Source organism: Salvelinus alpinus, chromosome 13 (assembly GCF_045679555.1).
Source record: "Salvelinus alpinus chromosome 13, SLU_Salpinus.1, whole genome shotgun sequence".
Classification (NCBI taxonomy): Eukaryota; Metazoa; Chordata; class Actinopteri; order Salmoniformes; family Salmonidae; genus Salvelinus; species Salvelinus alpinus.
In genome coordinates, this window is record NC_092098.1 from 30,235,380 (window position 1) to 30,257,590 (window position 22,211).

Here is a 22,211-nt window from a genome sequence, read left to right on the forward strand (position 1 = left end):
AAAACATACAACTCAACCGGTCAGTCACTTTCAATTCAGTCATCTCTTTCCCTTTCACACAGACAGACAAACTTCCAATTCCACACATGAATAGATTTTAATAATGCCCAAGAAAACTTAACAATGAAAATGTTAAAATAGACAGACATCAACTAATCAGACAAAGTAATCTATGCCAGTGCAGACTGCTAGTAACCCCACTCCATAATTTGGCAATGTATTAAAGGAGAAGGAAATAATAATATGGGTGTGTAAGCCTTCATTTCATGACCATAAAACAGTGTTAATAACAAAAAAAAGACCACAAAACCTATATGACAAGTATGTTTCCAGAAAAGTCCCCCCCTGCCCAAAAAGTTGACAGTAATGATGTAAAACGAACATTTAAATTATAGAGTTATGACTTGTATTAGCAGTAAAAAGCTATCTATTATGCAGATATTTTTTGTCAAGCTTCATCTCTTTTGCAAGCAGGGGGCAGATTTGGACAGGGCACATCATTCATGAGGTGACTGAAGTCTAGCCACTAGGAATTATCATGCTAGAAAGAGCCTAATATTCTCTACCTAGTCCCATCCCAAAACTTTAAAATCACAGGGAACGTCTGTTAATCACCAGAGGTATATTTAGCGAGGTGAAACATTGCGAATGTTCCTCACTGATGTATATACTTTTAAAGGATTTACGTGCCAATTCCCAGCATTCTTATGCCAGCAGGCCAGACCACATACCTAAAGTTATATATCTGGATAATTCATGCACATTAAAATGTCAACCATACTCAAAGTAAGGTTTCAAAAGTTTGATCAAACTTATTGACCCTTCTCGGAATGTGTTCAGTAACAAATGCCTTCAAACAAAGAAAATAAAAAACTTGTGAAATATTGACTTATTTAACACTTTCTCTGCAGATAAATAAGTAAAAACATGAATAAAAACATTACTTCTTTCGGTGTATTGGAAGCAAAACATTTTTTTATATAAACTTTAGTTTAGGTATTGTAATGACACAGCAAGAAATGAGCCCCCCCCCCCCCAAATAAAAATGAAACGTTTTTCAACATTCTATATTAGATAGACTAACGAGTGTGAAATTGCATTACAGATAAAGATGATATTGAGCAGTGCTAATGGTTAAGTTAACATGTCGTCGTAGGGACCAGCATCACACACAGTAAGGCAACTGAACATCTACTCATGACCTTGCCTAAGCGCTTGACAAAATGGCACTGAAGCAAGAGTTAACTTAACAGTTCTTTCTGCAAATCAATTCATGAGTGTAGTTCGACTGGTGTTTTGCCAGTTTCCTCCACGGTGTCCTCCACAGGCGATTCAAGAGGTCTTTGAGGGAAGCTTCATCTAAACTCCAATAATAGCCACTGGAGTGTGTTAAATGAGACTCCTCTCTTCCCTGCTTCTTTAGTCTCTTTATATTTGCAGAGGCTATATGCAACACCAGTAACTTGCAGGCAGACCAAATTAACTTCTTTCAGGCTGAAGTTTCTTTCCTTTTCCTTTCTACCACAGTAACATCAACACTAACCACCATGCATATTCTGTTTATGACCTGTATGCTTAAGAGTTTAAAAAAACTCACGATTCTGAAGAGATGGGCGATAAAGGGAAACACAAAACAAACAAAGGTGAGAGCGCCAAACCGGCCACCATCTTAGCCTGTTTAAAGTCTTGAGGCGAAAAAAGGAAACTTGTAGAAGTGAGTTGTGAGGAGCCAACTGGCAATTTATCACTGTAGACTAGCCCAGGCTAATGCTGAAATGGCTGAGCCCCTTGGTGGAAATGTCTCTGTGCTCCCTGTATCGCCACCCCCTCCCCTTGGTCTCCAGGGCTAAGCAGCAAGTGATCTTAGACGCGGAAGCTCTCTCCCTTGCCGTCTATGTGGCGCAGGCGCAGGTATACATCGGTGCCGATGCCCTGCATGGACTGGATGGACAGGGAGCCACCCAGGTACTCGGCGTACGCCCGGGAGGTGGGCAGCCCGAAACCAAACCTGACGGGTACACAGAGTTTCTCATACATTAATATTCTGGAGTTTTGTAAACTGGCACAATTAACATGAATTGATGATATCTTTATTTTGCATTGCAATGAGCAAGGACCGCCTAGAGAAAGTAAAAGGTGTATAAATTGTTTGGGGATGCTAAACACAGATGTAAACATTACCCTCGTACAGTCGCAAGATAAATAATTGCACTAAGGACGTATTTCGTAGGTGTTATCTCCATGACTACTTAAAAGCAAAGAACAGTTCATACAAAACAGTTTTTTACTTACATATCCATTCCCCAACAAGTCTCAATAATTCGTAAGATGAAGTAAACCCATGTGAATCAAATTAAATTGTATTTGTCACTCGCTTTGTAAACATCAGAGGAATGGAATCAGTGGAATGGAAGTGTGTGTCATTGACCGTTTTACTTTACATTGGCATTCCATGGCACACAGGAAGTCAATTCAACCCTGCATTATGAGATTAAGAACCGATGCAGGAAACAGTGGGTATCCCAGTCTTACTCACCCGTGCATGGGGCCGGACTGAGGGCCGCTGTTGGTCATGGTGTTGAAGAGGTTGTTCATGCGAGGGTCTTGGTTGCTCTCTTCAGCTGTGCTGTAATGGTAGTCTGTCACCTTGTCCAGGATCCTGTGGGGGATTCCGCCGCCACGGTCTGAGATCCTGACAAAGATGGAGGGTAGCCCAGGGTTACACAACCAGCTAAAAATAGAGCCGCACACTCTAGGAGCTCAGATGCAAAAAATGTATTACCAACGTTTCGACAGCCAAGCTGTCTTCATCAGGGTATAATCACAAACACTGCGGGATGACTCGTTTATATAGTGTCAAAAGACACACAGGTGCCTGTAAACAACGGCCAAGAGTGGCCTAATATCATTGGTTAATTCTCAAATATTAAAATGGCATACAAAGAGCAGCATACAAAAAACAAATGGATAGCATACGATCATAGATTCATTTTAGACTACACAAGCTTACAAACATTTCGTCTCTGCGTTATCTTGGCATCGAACATGTCACCCTCCCTAGGAGAGGGGGTGACCTTGATAATTTATTGTTAAAACGAGAGGCTGCATGGATCTTTAACTTAAAGACCCTTGCTCCCTTCGGTCTCAACGTAGACTTTGATCTGAAGCCATTCTTGTGATTATTGTGACTTTGCCATTGTAATTGTTTGTAAGCTTGTGTAGTCTAAAATGAATCTATGATCGTATGCCATCCATTTGTTTTTTGTATGCTGCTCTTTGTATGCCATTTTAATATTTGAGAATTAACCAATGATATTAGGCCACTCTTGGCCATGATTACAGACACCTGTGTGTCTTTTGACACTATATAAACGAGTCATCCCGCAGTTTGTGATAATACCCTGATGAAGACAGCTTGGCTGTCGAAATGTTGGTAATTACATTTTTGCATCTGAGCTCCTAGAGTGTGCGGCTCTCCTTTATTTTTAGTTTTCTACTCCGCTAGCCAGCACCTCGCCTAAATAGGTGTGCGTTTCTTTTTCTTCTAGATTACACAACCAGCTAACATTAACTGTGAAAATGAACACTAGTTGGCTATCCCTGACACAGTAGTATGATGCTGAACATTTCTTCAAAAGTAGGTCAACTGAAACCAAAGAAAGAAAGGGCAGACATTTACAGTATAAAGGATTACATGTCTAGCATTTTCTGGTGATTGCAAATATTTTCATCCCATTCAATGGTGGTCAATGGCAAACTGACTAATCACAAACTGACTAATCAAAACCTAATGCTAGCGCACATCAAGACGACTTAGTCGAAAGCCAGTATCATCCTTTGGTCTTGCATTCTCCTATATGCCCACCTTATGTTACTAGATTTGGGAATTACTAGACTACAAAAGCACTTAATACACTGACCTGTTCTGCAATCTGGTGGTCAAACATTTTAGGCTCAGTTTCAAGTTGTATTAGTTGTATGTATAGGATACGCATGGCATACATCGTCCAACAAAATGCTTACTTGTAGGTTCCGTCGACAATGCAACAATTAGAAATAATAAAATACGAACATGAAGTAAATAGGGGGGGATAGGGGTCAGGTGTAAACATTTAGCAGTATAATAAGATTCTGGTAGTAGCAGTTGTATGTGTAGCATGACTGTATATGTTTATACATTACCGTTCAAAAGTTTGGGGTCACTTAGAAATGTCCTTGTTTTTAAAAGAAAAGCACATTTTTTTGTCCATTAAAATAACATCAAATGGATCAGAAATACAGTGTAGACATTGTTAATGTTGTAAATGACTATTGTAGCTGATTTTCGTTTGTTTTATGGAATATCTACATAGGCATAGGCCCATTATCAGCAACCATCACTCCTGTGTTCCAATGGAACGTTGTGTTAGCTAATCCAAGTTTATCATTTTAAAAAGGTTAATTGATATTTAGAAAACCCTTTTGTAATTATGTTGTTCTGATTAAAGAAGCAATAAAACTGGCCTTCTTTAGACTAGTTGAGTATCTGGAGCATCAGCATTTGTGGGTTTGATTACAGGCTCAAAATGGCCAGAAACAAAGAACTTTCTTCTGAAACGTCAACATTGAAGAGGCAACTCCGGGATGCTGGCCTTCTAAGCAGAGTTGAAAAGAAAAAGACCTCCCATACTGGCCAAAGAAAATAAAAGATTAAGATGGGCAAAATAACACAGACACTGGATAGAGGACAGAAGAACTCAGCATCCCGGAGTCACCTCTTCACTGTTGACGTTGAGACTGGTGTTTTGTGGGTACTATTTAACCTCTCTAGGGTACGTGGGACGGTAGCGTCCCACCTCTTCAACAGGCAGTGAAACTGCAGGGCGCCAAATTCAAAACAACAGAAATCCCATAATTAAAATTCCTCAAACATACATGTATTTTACACCATTTTAAAGATACACTTGTTGTAAATCTAGCCACAGTGTCCGATTTCAAAAAGGCTTTACGACGAAAGCAAACCAAACGATTATGTTAGGTGAGTGCCTATTCACAGAAAAACACAGCCATTTTTCCAGCCAAAGAGAGGATTCACAAAAAGCAGAAATATAGATAAAATGAATCACTAACCTTTGATGATCTTCATCAGATGACACTCATAGGACTTCATGTTACACAATACATGTATGTTTTGTTCGGTAAAGTTCATATTTATATCCAAAAATCTGAGTTTACATTGGCGCGTTACGTTCAGTAGATCCAAAACATCCAGTGATTTTGCAGAGAGCCAGATCAATTTACAGAAATACTCATTATAAATGTTGATGAAAATACAAGTGTTATGCATGGTATTTTAGATGCACTTCTCCTTAATGCAACCGCTGTGTCAGATTTCAAAAAAGCTTTACGGAAAAAGCAAACCATGCAATAATCTGAGGTCGGCGCTCAGAGCCCAATCAAGACAAAAATATATCCACCATATTGTGCAGTCAACAGAAGTCAGAAATAACATTATAAACATTCACTTACCTTTGATGATCTTCATCAGAATGCACTCCCAGGAATCCCAGTTCCACAATAAATGTTGTTTTGTTCGATAATGTCCATCATTTATGTCCAAATTCCTCATTGTTGTTCTAGCGTTCAGTACACTTTCCAAACTCACGACGCGCGTACAAGTCCAGCGGAAAGTAAGGACGAAAAGTTAAAAAAGTTATATTACAGTCCGTAAAAACATGACAAACGAAGTATTGAATCAATCTTTAGGATGTTTTTAACATAATTCTTCAATAATGTTCCAACCGGAGAATTCCTTTGTCTTCAGAAGTGCGTTGGAACAGAGCTCACTCTCACATGAACGCGCATGGTCAGCGCATGTTCAGCTCATGGTAGACCTTACTCAATCCCCTCTCATTCGGCCCCACTTCACAGTAGAAGCATCAGACAAGGCTCTAAAGACTGTTGACATCTAGTGGAAGCCTTAGGAAGTGCAACATGACCAATATCCCACTGTATCTTCAATAGGAGCTGAAGATTTCCCACTTCCTGGTTGGATTTCTTCTCAGGTTTTTGCCTGCCATATGAGTTCTGTTATACTCACAGACATAATTCAAACAGTTTTAGAAACTTCAGAGTGTTTTCTATCCAAATCGACTAATAATATGCATATTCTAGCTTTTATGGCTGAGTAGCAGGCCGTTTACTCTGGGCATGCTTTTCATCCGGACGTGAAAATACTGCCCCCTACCCCAAAGAAGTTAATGAAGCTGCCAGTTGAGGACTTGTGAGGCGTCTATTTCTCAAACTAGACACTAATGTACTTGTCCTCTTGCTCAGTTGTGCACCGGGGCTCCCACTCTTTCTATTCTGGTTAGAGCCAGTTTGCGCTGTTCTGTGAAGGGAGTAGCACACAGCGTGTACGAGATCTTCAGTTTCTTGGCAATTTCTCGCATGGTATAGCCTTCATTTCTCAGAACAAGAATAGACTGACGAGTTTCAGAAGAAAGTGCTTTGTTTCTGGCCATTTTGAGCCTGTAATCGAACCCACAAATACTGATGCTCCAGATACTCAACTAGTCTAAAGGAGGACAGTTTTATTGCTTCTTTAATTAGAACAGTTTTCAACTGTGCAAACATATTTGCAAAAGGGTTTTCTAATGATCAATTAACCTTTTAAAATTATAAACTTGGATTAGCTAACAACGTGCCATTGGAACACAGGAGTGATGGTTGCTGATAATTGGCCTCTGTATGCCTATGTAGATAGCCATTAAAAATAATCTGCCGTTTCCAGTTACAATAGCAATTTACAACATTCAAAATGTCAACACTGTATTTCTGATCATTTTGATGTTGTTTTAAATGTACAAAAAAAAATGGCTTTTCTTTCAAAAACAAGGACATTTCTAAGTGACCCCAAACTTTTGAATGGTAGTGTATGTGTGTGTGTGTAGGTCTGTATGGGTATGTGCGTGCATGTGTGCTAAGGTGCGGAGAATCAGAGCAGGTGGTCAGTCCAGTTTGTGTTCAGCAGTCTGATGGCTTGTAGATAGAAACTGTCTCTGAGCTTGTTGGTATCAGAACTCATGCGCCGATACCGTCTGCCCGACTAAGGAAGCGAACATCTCGTGGCTGGGGTGTGTGGGGTCCTTGATGCTGCGTGCCTCCCTCAGGCACCGTTTCAAGTAGATGTACTTAATGAATGGGAGCACGGTCGCCTAGTGGTTAGAGCATTGGGCCAGTAACCAAAAGGTTGGTGGATCGAATCCCAGAGCTGACAAGGTAAAGATTTGTCGTTCAGCCCCTGAACAAGGCAGTTAACACACCGGTAGGCCGTCATTGTAAATAAGAATTTGTTCTTAACTGACTTTCCTCGTCAAAAAAAAGAAAAAAAAGAAAGGTTAAATAAAAAATGTTAAAAGTACTGTGCCGTCTTCACCACCTGCTGAAGGGCCTTGCGGTTGTGGACGGAGCAATTCCCGTACCAGGCCGTGATACAACCGGTCAGGACGCTCTTGATGGTGCAGAGGTAGTATTTGGAGAGGACCCGGGGCGGCATGCCTAATTTCTTCAGCCACCTTATTAAGTAGACGACACTGTTGCGCCCTCTAGACAAGAGTGGTGGTCCATAACAAGTCTTCGGTGATGCAAAGGAACTTAACTCGTGACACTCTCTATTGCAGTCCCAGGGTGCAGATCTCCGAGAAAACGCTTTCAAGCTGGTCAGCACACATTGAGGGGATGCCCTCTGGGCCGGCGGCATTGTGATTATTCACTCTTTAGAGTTTTCCCTCAAGTCAGCCTCGGAGAGTGAAAGCATCTGGTCGTCCGGAGCAGCGAGAGTCTTCCTGAATGGCTTGGAAGCGAGCATAGAATGTATTAAACTCATCTTGGAGGGAGGCGTCGGTGGGCACCACATAGCTGGATTTTGATTTGTAGTCTGTAATAGTCTGAATCCTTGCCACATGCGAGTCGGAGTTGTTGATCAATTCAAGTTTAAGACTGTCTATTTGTGTCCCCAATGGATTTGCAGAGCCCGTACCTGCTTGCCTTCTGCGCATCGCGCGCCACAGAGTCATCTGGGTTCGTTCTGCTAACATTAAATGCTGCAGTACGGGTTCAACATTGTAGAGATAGCCATTCATCCGGGGTTTTTTAGCATCAGAAACTCCAGATCGGGTGAACAGGAGCTCAATGTTTACAACTTCGGTACACCAGGAAATGTTTGAGGAAACAAAGCCCCACCCCACCTTACCAGAAGCCGCCATTCAAGCCATTCGGAATATGGAGAAGTTGTCTGGTTGAATAGCAGAGTCGAGTGTATTGTCCGTGAGCCACGTCTCAGTAAAAACTAAGACACAGAGGGACATCAGGGAATGCTGTGATTAAAGCTTTGCTCAGAGTTCAAAGTTCATTTTCCATCGATTGGACATTAGCCAACAGGATACTAGCTAGAATCAGTGTCAACATCCATTTAAAGGTTCTTAAACACGGCACTAGAGCAGAAGTCTGACGGTGCTTCCAACGTGGTCCGGAACCCATTCCCATGGTGACCACACTGGGCCCGATAAGAGTGCAGCTTAGAAACACTCCCCCTGATGAGGTGTCAGGTTTCCCATTTAAACGGTTAAGCCCAGAGTATGGGACTCCTAATTATTTAATGTTGTTAAAAGGAGTCTTTTGAGTAGATAGCGGTAAAGGTCCCCATTTAGTGTGCCAAAGGTAACCCACTCACCTGATGACAAAGTCCACGTCGTTGTTGGCGATGGTGACTCCGACATCAGGTACATTGTAAGGCGTGTCGAGGTGGCTTTCCATGGTGGCCCTGTGGGGACACAAGTAGAGGGGAGGTCAAGGGCAGGCAGAGTGAGTGAGGATATTAGCCTCTGTGGTCCTTCAACGTAACCTGACACAGAATCTTTTAACAGGATTGTTGAGGGATTCACTGATAGATGACACTTGTGTAATGATCATGCACCCTGAAACAGTCTTATGGGAACAAGGAACATAAGTCAGAGTGAATGGTTTATCTGCTAACATTTGAGAAAGAGCTCCAAGAATAGAAAACGTTCCTCATTGGATTTAAATGGCTGATTAGAATCTTATTTGAAAACACATCCGTCTGCTAACACACACAATCTAGCATCCCTCTCACAAGTTAGAGTGCCAGGGCAACATTTGACCGCCAAGATCAGTGGCCTGTGGCAGAGTGGAATGTTAGCTAAAACAACCTAACTACAAGAGCAGTAGCACACTGCTTAATACTTCATTAGAGGAGAGGACAAACTAGGGATTTAGTTATGTATAGTCATAAAATGGCTACCATGGAGTCTGATGTCCTGTCAGATAAGTTGTCATAAGGGTGAGGGAAATAAGCTATTTAAAACTACCGTGGAACAACCATCGACTAACTTTTAAATTCTCAAGGGCGCTCACTCTGGCTGTGCAACAACACCAACAGTGCCCCTTTGGCATTCACAGTTCAGATTCACCCCTATTAGTCCAGAAGGAATGTAGTGGGTTTGGGCCAAGACCTTCTGCCAAGGACACAGTGTTCTATAAGAAAGACAGGGTCTAAGGCCTGTACAGTCAGGTCACTGCCATGGTGAGAAAGGACAGTGGGGTGGATGAGCAGGGAGTTCTAGGGGGCTTGAGTTACCCGTGGGGTTAACTCAACCCCCCCCCCAAAAAAAAATATTGCTTTTGGAGGGCCATTGTGGCCTCTGACCTGAAAGGTCTGTAACCGGTGCATCTTTTTTTGGCCCAGAGGATGATTTATTGTAAAACGGCTGCCACAAATACACCAGAAATGTCGATGCAAAAATATAAAAAAGTCAACAAAAAAAGTGCTAGCTATGTGGTTGAAGTTGTGGCCAATCAACATTTCCTGATTAAATGAAATTCCCAACTTTTGTTCAAAAAAGAAATATTGAGAAAAATATTCTCTCAATATGGTTTTATCATAATGATTTAAGAGAAGTTGAAGACTTGCCATTTAAGACAATGATTTGTGCTTCAGGAAAGCACACGTAACAAAATGTAGGCTACTCGGCTGGGCAAGACTTGTAATGTGCCACGTAAGCGCAACTAGGCCTATACATTGAAAAGATCCTCATGTTTCCATTCACAGATCATAGATTAGCTGGAACCACAGATGCAGTCACAGCCAACTGTCAGGGAAAGTCAAATAGCATGAAAGATTTACAAGGGATTTCCCCCCCCAGAGCCAGATGAAAATCGTGGATACCATTTTTATGTCTCTGCGTTAGCGCAATCACTTACTAGCGTTAGCGCATTGACTGGAAGTCTATTGGTATCTGCTAGTTAGCACTGGCTCCCGAAACTACCTCCAACTTCCTTCATACTGGACACAGACATAAAAATGGTATCCACAAGTTAATCCGGCTCTGGTGCAGTAGATTAAAAAAATGCCAAAATCCTGAAGTATCCCTTAACATACATTTGACTTATTTTCAGCTGAGCCAAGAACTTCAAGATAAAAGGCGGTAGACGGGGGGAAAAGCAGGGAAACGGGGGGGGGGGGGGGAGATAGGTCACATACACACACAAATATATATATATATAGTATACGTTGCAGCACTATGGGATTCACACAAAAAAAAATTGCTATGAACACACAACCAGTCAGAGGCTATACAATGTTCCCAAATAAGAAAAACAGTGCTGGCCTACTTCTGCTGGCCCAGTTATTACAGACCATTGTCATAGATCATTCTAAAAGCCTGTTACGATGGCTTGGGGACTGACAGGTGACAGATGGCACACTTGTCACAGGCCCTGTTTTTTATCGACTGAGGTGTCACAATGTTGGCTACACCATGTTTGAAACTCAATGTTGATTTGATTACACATTTCTGTGAGATCTCTGTTTGGTGATAAACAAGAACAACTCACAAGGTGTATTTCATGTGACTGTCAGTTTATTGGTTAGGAGAAGGAAAGTGTTTTGGTACCTCATGGCGTTCTTCAGCAGCTCTGGCAGGATGTAGTCTAGGGGCAGAGGGATGAAGGGGAAGCGGGCCGCCACATGGCCATTGATACGCACCCGCGGGGAGTTACCATACTGGTGCTCACACAGACGCCTGAGGAAGACATGAGGGAGCCATAAGGAAACACATAAGATTACGATTGTGTACGGAAACACATTCTAACCTATAGGCCTCAATTGTACTTGCATAAAAGTTATTTGTATAAGTATAGCCTATTTATACTGTGAGGGGAATTTGCAAAATGAGGCCTACATATGTGACTTTATAAGTATGAATAGGCCTACACATGGGTAGTTTGATCAAATTAAAATCATTCATACCCCTTGACTTATTCCACTGTTGTTACAGCCTGAATTCAAAATGTATTCAATTGTTGTTTTTTCCCCCCCTCACCCATCCACTCTCACAATGACGAAGTGAAAACATGTTTGAACATAGAAAACGAAATGCAGAATTACACTACTGGTCAAAGGTTTTAGAACACCTACTCATTTAAGGGTTTTGCTTTATTTTTACCATCTTCTACATTGTAGAACAATAGTGAAGACAAACTATGAAATAACACATATGGAATCATGTAGTTACCAAAAAAAAAGTGTTAAATCAAAATATATTTGAGATTCTTCAAATAGCCACCCTTTGCCTTCACAGCTATGCACACTCTTGGCATTCTCTCAACCAGCTTCATGAGGTAGTCACCTGGAATGCATTTCAATTAACACACCAGCCTTGTTAAAAGTTATTTTGAGGAATTTCTTTCTTTCTTAATGCCTTTGAGCCAATCAGTTGTGTATAACAAGGTAGGGGTGGTATACAGAATATAGCCCTATTTGGTAAAAGACCAAGTCCATATTATGGCAAGAACAGCTCAAATAAGCAAAGAGAAACAACAGTCCATCATTACTTTAAGACATGAAGGTAAGTCAATGCAGAACATTTCAAGAACTTCAAAAGTTTCTTTAAGTGCAGTCGGAAAAACCATCAAGCGCTATGATGAAACTGGCTCTCATGAGGACCGCCACAGGAATGGAATACTCAGAGTTACCTGTGCTGGAGAGGATAAGTTCAGTAGAGTTACCAGCCTCAAATTGCAGCCCAAATAAATGCTTCACAGAGTTCAAATAACAGATATCAAACAAATATCAAACAAATATCAAATAACACATCAACATCAACTGTTCAGAAGAGACTAAGTGAAATCAAGCCTTCATGGTGAATTGCTACAAAGAAACCACTACTAAAGGCCAACAATAAGAAGAGACTTGCTTGGGCCAAGAAACACAAGCAATGGACATTAGACCGGTGGAAATCTGTCCTTTGGTCTGATGAGTCCAAATTGGAGATTTTTGGTTCCAACCGCCGTGTCTTTGTGAGGTGAATGGATGATCTCCGCATGTGTATTTCCCACCATGAAGCATGGAGGAGGTGGTGTTATGGTGTGGGTGTGCTTTGCTGGTGACACGGTCTGTGATTTATTTAGAATTCAAGGCACACTTAACCAACCAGGTTTTTCCTCTAGGATTCAGTTTATTTTTTATCCTGTAAAAAATTGCCAGTCTTTACCGATTACAAGCATACCTAAAACATGGTGCAGCCACCCTTATGCTTGAAAACATGTAGAGCAGTACTCAGTAATGTGTTGTATTTGCCCCAAACATAACACTTTGTATTCAGGACAAAAAGTAAATTGCTTTGACACATTTTTTGCAGTTTTTCTGCAAACAGGATGCATGTTTTGGAATATTTTTTATTCTGTACAGGTTTCTTTCTTTTCACTCTGTCAATTAGGTTAGTGTTGTGGAGTAACTACAATGTTGCTCCATCCTCAGTTCATCCCCATCACAGCCATTAAACTCCAACTGTTTTGAAGTTAAAATTGGCCTCGAAATCCCTGGGCGGTTTCCTTCGAGAGGAAGGCAACAGAGTTAGGAAGGACTCGTCTATCTTTGTAGTGATACACCATCCAAAGTGTAATTAATATCTTTACCATGATCAAGAGGTATTCAACGTATGCTTTTTTTCTTCTGACCCATCTGCCAATATATCCCCTTCTTTGCGAGGCATTGGAAAACCTCCCTGGTCTTTGTGTTTGAAATTCACTGCTCAACTGGAGGACCTTACAGATAATTGTATGTGTGGGGTACAGCGATGAGGTAGTCATTCAAAAATCATGTTAAACACTATTATTGCACACAGAGTGAGTCCATGCAACTTATGTGACTTGTTAAGCACATTATTACTCTTCTTTAGGCTTGCCATAACAAAGGGGTTGAATACTTGACTCAAGACATTTCAGCTTTTCCTTTTAATTTGTAAAAGCTTCGATAAACAATTCCAATTTGACATTATGGGGTACTCTGTGTAGGCCAGTGACAAAAAAAAGATATAAATTTGATCCATTTAAAATTCTTCTGAAAGCACTGTAGTTTATCCATAGCACACTGACAGTCCACATTGTGCCTAAAAAACAAGTGGTCTGCATCATAGTTATGACCACATATTTCGAGGAAAGACATCCAGTCTGCTCTAATGTGCTGATCAGTGCTAAAAGGAGACTCATAACTGGTCTGCTCTTTAAAATCAGGGGGTCTCTGAACACAGGGCTGCATGTAGAGGAAAATGATAGCTTGTTGATTCAGGGTCTGCCACCTTTGACTCAGAAAATCTGCATTAGTACCTTTGTTCTGATGCAGCCAGAACCCAGCGACTGGAAAGAGTTTGAGAGTGAGTGAGAGTGTTTGAGATAGAGAGAAAGAGAGCAGCTGCACATTCCTAGAGAGGCTGAACTGGGACAACAAGTGCACATAGAGGCTTGTGAAGAGTGTGCTTGACTGTATGTGAGTGAGTATGAGTGGACACTATTTGGATACGTTCATTGTGCCACACAGAGCTGTGATTAAGACTTTGACCTTGAGAAGACCCTGACACAGAGCCAGTGGAAAATATCAATATCATATTTAGTTCAATTTCAAACATTCCATTCCCAGCTAGGGGGGAAAGCCTGCTCCAATGCATTACAGCACAAAACACAACTCCTCCAGCTCTCAATATTGACCACCATTTAATTGGATATTTGAGTTATAAAAAATGAATACAAAAGTGCACTATACCTGACAGGCATCTGTGGTTTAAGTTCATTTTCCACCCATTGTGGGCTTTGCCTGTCAAGCAGCAGAAGGGCACATTTGCCCATGTATCGCAGCTAGAAATAATGTTGGCAAGCTTGAAACCTTATAAAGTTGCCTAAATATTATGTTAAGTTATGTACTTTTTTTTCTCCCCAACCAACATACCTAAGCTAGCTAATATTATACCCTTTTCAACAATGATTTTTAAGACTGTTTAACTTTTTATGGCTGCAGGGGCAGTATTGAGTAGCTTGGATGAAAAGGTGCCCATTGTAAACGGCCAGCTCCTCAGTCTCAGTTGCTAATATATGCATATTATTATTAGTATTGGACAGAAAACACTCTAAAGTTTCCAAAACTGTCAAAATATTGTATGTGAGTATAACAGAACTGATATTGCAGGCGAAACCCTGAGGAAAATCCAAACAGGAAGTGGCTTCTATTTTGAAAACTCCATGTTCCATAGCCTCCCTTCGCTGGATTTAAAGGGATATGAACCAGATTCCTTTTCCTATCGATTCCTTTTCCTATCACTTCCTCAAGGTGTCAGTCTTCAGACAGTTTCAGGCTTTTATTTTGAAAAATGAGCCAGAACGATAACATCTCGTCAAGTGGTCACATGAGTTTTGCTCGCGCAACAGAGTTTGGACAACCATTGTTTTTCCCTCTCCTACTGTGAAAGACATTTGCGATTGATATATTATCGATTATATATTTTTAAAACAACCTGAGGATTGATTATAAAAAACTTTTGACATGTTTCTGTGGACATTATGGAAACTATTTGGAATTTTCGTCTGCGTTGTCGTAACCGCTCTTTCCTGTGGATTACTGAACATAACGCACCAAACAAACGGAGGTATTTGGATATAAAAAATAATCTTTATGGAACAAAAGGAACATTTGTTGTCTAACTGGGAGTCTCGTGAGTGAAAACATCCAAAGATCATCAAAAGGTAAACTTTTAATTTGATTGCTTTTCTGATTTTCGTGACTGAGCTACTTGATGCTAAGTGTACTTAATGTTTTGTCGAGCGATCGATAAACTTACACAAACGCTTGGATTGCTTTCGCTGTAAAGCATAATTTCAAATTTTTTTGTGCCCAGGACGTCTTTGCAGTCCGTTTTATCCGCTAGGATAGGAAGCATAGTCATATCTGATCATGCGGAGGTGATCCTGGACATAAAACTCAACGGGGCATTCAATCTGTCAAGACATTGGAGGTTGAATACAACCATCCTTAAAGACCATACATTCACATCATATTTTATTACAGAGTTTAAAGCATTTTTCTCTATTAACTCTCAATCAACAGATAATCCCTCGCTCCTTTGGGAAACCTGTAAAGCGTACGCCAGGGGTCTGATTATGTCATACACAGCCACTAAGAGGCGGAAAAAGCGTGAAAAGCAAAAAAGGTTAGAGGGTGAATTAGGAACTAAAGAGAAGGACTATATTAAAACTCCCACTCCTGCCCTACTAAAGGAAATATCAGTTCTTAGATTAACGTTGGACTCTCTTCTAACACAAGACGCTGAAAAGAAAATGGGATTTGTCAGGCAAAAGCTATATGAACATTGCGATAAGCCAGGAAAGTACTTGGCGTACCTAGCTAAAAAGAGAGCTGACTCACAGTCAATTGCTACTATTACTTTTTTTTTTTTTTTTTATCTTTTTTTTTTAAAATACATTTTATCCCCTTTTCTCCCCAATTTTCGTGGTATCCAATCGCTAGTAATTACTATCTTGTCTCATCGCTACAACTCCCGTACGGGCTCGGGAGAGACGAAGGTCGAAAGCCACGCGTCCTCCGAAGCACAACCCAACCAAGCCGCACTGCTTCTTAACACAGCGCGCCTCCAACCCGGAAGCCAGCCGCACCAATGTGTCGGAGGAAACACTGTGCACCTGGCCCCCTTGGTTAGCGCGCACTGCGCCCGGCCCGCCACAGGAGTCGCTGGAGCGCGATGAGACAAGGATATCCCTACCGGCCAAACCCTCCCTAACCCGGACGACGCTAGGCCAATTGTGCGTCGCCCCACGGACCTCCCGGTCGCGGCCGGCTGCGACAGAGCCTGGGCGCGAACCCAGAGACTCTGGTGGCGCAGCTAGCACTGCGATGCAGTGCCCTAGACCACATCGCCATCCGGGAGGCCCAATTGCTACTATTACTGATTCTGATGGCAATCATTTATATGAAAATAAATTGATAAATGACTAATTTAAGAAATTTTATGCAAATCTTTATGCCTCAGAACTGCCAAATGACGCACCCAAATTAATGGAGAATTTATTTTCTAAGATTGAGCTCCCTACTATCTCCGAAGAACAGAGGTCTCTCCTTAATGCCCCTATTACCGAGGAAGAGATAATGTTCGCAATTAAGAATCTGCAAAACGGTAAGGCCCCAGGACCAGACGGGTTTTGTAGTGAGTTCTATAAAGAGTTCCATGGCCTGATCCTTGATCCATTGCGTGATATGTTTAACCACTCCTTTTTAAATGACCAGCTCCCTCAAATGCTGAGGGAAGCCAACATATCACTTACTCTCAAAAATGGAAAATGTCCAGAGTCTTGTTCCTCGTACAGACCAATTTCCCTTCTGAATGTGGATAGAAAATTACTTTCTAAAATTCTAGCCACAAGATTAGAGGACTCACTGCCACTAATTGTGAAAGGAGACCAAACTGGCTTCATTAAGGGCCGTAAGTCGTGCAACAATGTCAGGCGGCTTCTTAATGTAATTCAAGCCTACCAACAAAGTGCTAGGGATGGTCTTGTGCTCTCCCTAGATGCTGAGAAAGCATTTGATCGTGTGGAGTGGTCTTACCTATTCTTTGCTCTAAATAAATTTGGTCTAGGGGACAACTTTATAAAATGGGTGAAAGTTTTATATGATGATCCTCAGGCTGCTGTCCTTACTAATGGGCTAAGGTCAAATAGCTTCTCTATATACAGAGGTACCAGACAGGGCTGTCCTTTGTCCCCCCTCCTATTTGCACTCGTTATGGAACCACTGGCCGAGGCCATCAGGGTAACGCCTGCTATACAGGGGCTGCTCATTGGTGATGTTCACCATAAAATAAGCTTGTATGCTGATGATGTCCTGATATTCATCTCTAATCCCGAGACCTCAACTACATCTCTTATTAATATTATTGAATTATTCAGCGAATTCTCAGGCTACAAGATTAACTTAACTAAATCAGAGGCTATGCCACTTGGTAACCTTCACTCTGTACCTAATACTTCTCCCCCCTTCCCTTTTAAATGGTCTCCCTCAGGCTTTACGTATCTGGGTATATTTGTAACTCCTAAATTCCAGCAAATGTACAAAGCCAATTTTGTTCCCTTGTTTGATACAATAAGACAGGATCTGGAGCGCTGGAACTCTCTCCCGATTTCTTGGTTGGGTAGAATATCCCTCTTGAAAATGAACATTTTACCTAGACTACTTTACCCAATCCAAATGATCCCAGTATTACTCTCCAATAAGGTAATAAAGGATGTAAATGGATGGCTAAGTTCCTTTATATGGAGTAAACGCAAGCCAAGGCTTAAGATGGCAATATTGCAGCTGCCAAGTTCTATGGGGGGCTTGGATCTGCCCAATATCAGGTTCTATCAGTGGTGTGCCCACCTATGTTATATTTCTGATTGGATCACAAACGATGACTCCTCTATTTGGCTAGACATTGAGACTTCTCTTTCAAAATACCCCTTACAGGATCTTTTATTTTTCAGAAGTTTCAAGTCTGTAGAAGATCACTGCAATAATCCTATTACACTTAACACACTCAAAGTTTGGAGGTCAGTTCAGCGCTTCCTGGGAAGGTCCAAACTAACCTCTGCTCTTAGCCCAATTCTTAACAACCCAGATTTTGGTCCAGGATTGCTGGATGCTGGCTTTAAATTTGGCTTAATAAGGGCATACGCAGACTAAATGACTTATTTGCTGATAAGATTCTATTGTCATTTGAGCAGATGGTGGAGAAATATCGACTCCCAAAGCAGGACTTTTTCCGCTTCCTACAAGTAAGACATTATATTGTGAAGAGCACCACCTTAATTGGTAACCCTGATATGTCTGTCATTGAGAGAATGCTTTTTTTTTCCCCACAAAGGAAAATGTCTGTAAGTCTGTTTTGATGCTTTAAGGTCCTTTCCTGCTGTCGACACACAGAGGGTGAAACAAGTGTGGAAGAAAGAATTGTCTGTTACTATTGACGAAGAGATGTGGGAGGACATTTGGAGATATGCAAAAACAATATCTATATATGCAAAAACAATATCTATATGTAATCGTACTAGAGCAATCCAATTAAGAATAATACACAGATTGCATATATCCCCAAATCGCAGACATGCCTTTAGCCCATCTTCCTCTTCTCCTCGGTGTCTTAAATGCAAAACTGATACAGGCACCCTAACACATTGTTTATGGTCATGTACCAAAATACAAAGATACTGGTCTGGTGTTCTGCAAGAAATTGAAAAGATCCTAGGGGTTGATCTAGAATTGGACCCAGTTTCTTTACTGTTGGGTCTCCCTAGTAGGCATGTTACTTCTGTGAGTAAGAGGAGGTTTTACAACATCCTTACCTTTGCAGCAAGGAAAAACATCCTTTTACGGTGGATTAGTGATAAGGTTCCTTCTATTAAAGATTGGCATAAGATACTTTTTGAATGGGTGCCTCTGGAATATCTGACATGTACATTGCATTCTAAAACAGATCAGTTCTACAAAGTATGGGAACCCTATCTAAATTACCTAGAACCTGAGGTATCAGCTATTATGCTGCAAGGATTCTCTTAGAATGGTGGTGATCTATGTATTCAGAATTACACTGTATGTTCCATGTGAGGAACCTAACTTCTTAGTTTAAACTGAGCTTTTTTGTTTAATTTCTGTTTGTAAGTTTGTTTAAAATGTATGTATTGAGAGACGCAATGATGGGGATAGGGTGAGAGAAGCGGGGAGAGGAAAATGGTGTGCGTATATGTGTATGTATATGCGCAGGTATGCGTAGGCGAGTGCTGTTTTTTTTGTTGTGTTTTTTTGCTTTGTCTCTGTTGTTGTATCTCTTAATATGGGTGAAAATTGTGAAATTCCAATAAAAATACTGTTTAAAAAAAAAAAAGCTGTTTCCAGCTACAATAGTCATTTACAACATTAACAATGTCTACACTGTATTTCTGATCAATTTGACAACATTTTAAAATGGACAAAAAACACCTAAGGGGTCCTAAAATTCTATATCAAATAGCTAAATGATCCGGTATGACCATCTTAAAACCATTCTATACATCAGCTTATAACCCCAACATCTTAGAAAAATAACTATGATAGAGCTAAACTTGCACAATTGTTTTGCAAGGAATCACATTTTATTTGTCACATGCACCGAATACAACAGACCTTACAGTAAAATGCTTACTTATAAGCCCTTAAAACAACAATGCAGTTAAGAAAATACCTATAAAAAAAAAAAGATACGAAAATTACACTATTAAAAAGCAGCAGTAAATAACAGCGGGGCTATATACAGGGTGTACCGGTACAGAGTCAATGTGCGGGGGCACCGGTGTCAAGGTAATATGTACAGTCGTGGCTAAAAGTTTTGAGAATGACACAAATATTTGCTGCTTCAGTGTCTTTAGATATTTTTGTCAGATGTTACTATGGAATACTGAAGTATAATTACAAGCATTTCACAAGTGTCAAAGGCTTTTATTGACAATTACATGAAGTTGATGCAAAGAGTCAATATTTCCAGTGTTGACCCTTCTTTTTCAAGACCTCTGCAATCTGCCCTGGCATGCTGTCAATTAACTTCTGGGCCACATCCTGACTGATGGCAGCCCATTCTTGCATAATCAAAGCTTAGAATTTGTGGGTTTTTGTTTGTCCACCAGCCTCTTCAGTATTGACCACAAATTCTCAATGGGATTAAGGTCTGGGGAGTTTCCTGGCCATGGCCCCAAAATATCAATGTTTTGTTCCCGGAGACACTTAGTTATCACTTTTGCCTTATGGCAAGGTGCTCCATCATGCTGGAAAAGGCAGTGTTCGTCACCAAACTGTTCCTGGATGGTTGAGAGAAGTTGCTCGGGGGATGTGTTGGTACCATTTTTTATTCATGGCTGTGTTCTTAGGCAAAATTGTGAGTGAGCCCACTCCCTTGGCTGAGAAGCAACCCCACACATGATGGTCTCAGGATGCGTTACTGTTGGCATGACACAGGACTGATGGTAGTGCTCACCTTGTCTTCTCCGGACAAGCTTTTTTCCGGATGCCCCAAACAATCAGAAAGGGGATTCATCAGAGAAAATGACTTTACCCCAGTCCTCAGCAGTCCAATCCCTGTACCTTTTGCAGAATATCAGTCTGTCCCTGATGTTTTTCCTGGAGAGAAGTGGCTTCTTTGCTGCCCTTCTTGACACCAGGCCATCCTCCAAAAGTCTTCGCCTCACTGTGCGTGCAGATGCTCTCACACCTGCCTGCTGCCATTCCTGAGCAAGCTCTGCACTGGTGGTGCCTCGATCCCGCAGCTGAATCAACTTTAGGGGACGGTCCTGGCGCTTGCTGGACTTTCTTGGGCACACTGAAGCCTTCTTCACAACAATTGAACCGGTCTCCTTGAAGTTCTTGATGATCCGATAAATGGTTGATTTAGGTGCAATCTTACTGGCAGCAATATCCTTGCCTGTGAAGCCCTTTTTGTGCAAAGCTATGATGACGGCATGTGTTTCCGTGCAGGTAACCAAGGTTGACAGAGGAAGAACAATGATTCCAAGCACCACCCTCCTTTTGAAGCTTCCAGTCTGTTATTCAAACTCAAATCAGCATGACAGAGTGATCTCCAGCCTTGTGCTCATCAACACTCACACCTGTGTTAACGAGAGAATCACTGACATGTCAGCTTTTCTGGCAGGGATGAAATGCAGTGGAAATGTTTTTTGGGGATTCAGTTAATTTGATGGCAAAGAGGGACTTTGCAATTCATCTGATCACTCTTCAAAACATTCTAAAGTATATGCAAATTGCCATCATACAAACTGAGGCAGCAGACTTTGTGAAAATGAATATTTGTGTCACTCAACTTTTGGCCACGACTGTAGGTAGAGTTATTAAAGTGACTATGCATAGATAATAACAGAGAATAGCAGTAGCGTAAAGAGGGGGGAGGCAGTGCAAATAGTCTGGGTAGCCATTTTATTAACTGTTCAGAAGTCTTATGGCTTGGGGGTAGAAGCTATTTAGGAGCCTCTTGGACCTAGACATGGCGCTCCGGTACCGCGTGCCGTGTGGTAGCAGAAAGAACAATCTATGACTTGGGTGGCTGGTGTGCCTTGCGGTCAGAGGCCGAGCAGTTGCCATACCAGACAGTGATGCAACCAGTCAGGATGCTCTCGATGGTGCAGCTGTAAAACCTTTTGAGGATCTGAGGACCCATGCCAAATCTTTTCAGTCTCCTGAGGGGGAAAAGGTTTTCGAGCCCTCATGACGGTCCTGGTTGCTTGGACCATGTTAGTGATGTGACCGCCAAGGAACTTGAAGCTCTCAACCTGCTCCACTACAGCCCCATCGATGAGAGTGGGGGCGTGCTCGGTCCTCATTTTCCTGTAGTTCACAATCATCTCCTTTGTCTTGATCACGTTGAGGTCAACATTCACAAAGCCGCAGGGCCAGACGGATTACCAGGACGTGTACTCCGAGCACATCTTCACTGATATTTTTCAACCTCTCCCTGTCTGAGTCTGTAATACCAACATGTTTCAAGCAGACCGCCATAGTATTCTTGGGCACAGGGACTAAGGTAACCTGCCTAAATGACTACCGACCCGTAGCACTCACATCTGTAGCCATAAAGCGCTTTGAAAGGCTGGTCATGGCTCACATCAACAACATCATCCCAGAAACCCTAGACCCACTTCAATTTGCATACCCCCCCAACAGATGATACAATCTCAATTCCACTCCACACTGCCCTTTCCCGCCTGGACAAAAGGAACACCTATGTGAGAATGCTATTCATTGAGCGTTCAACACCATAGTGCCCTCAAAGCTCATCACGAAGCTAAGGACCCTG

The 22,211-nt window shown here is 41.5% G+C and overlaps 1 protein-coding gene across 1 annotated transcript in view; it reads right to left on the reverse strand.

The window, feature by feature from the left end:
- Positions 1-78: 78 nt before the first annotated feature.
- The window catches only part of bckdk (branched chain ketoacid dehydrogenase kinase), a 38,555-nt gene continuing 16,422 nt past the window's right edge, over positions 79-22,211 (reverse strand). The window contains exons 8-11 of the mRNA XM_071340038.1: positions 10,953-11,081; positions 8,714-8,803; positions 2,537-2,692; positions 79-2,008 (exon numbers count right to left, since the gene is read on the reverse strand). Of these exons, the coding sequence (XP_071196139.1) occupies positions 1,864-2,008; positions 2,537-2,692; positions 8,714-8,803; positions 10,953-11,081 (520 nt within the window). The 3' untranslated portion in view covers positions 79-1,863. The remainder of the gene's footprint in view (positions 2,009-2,536; positions 2,693-8,713; positions 8,804-10,952; positions 11,082-22,211) is intronic.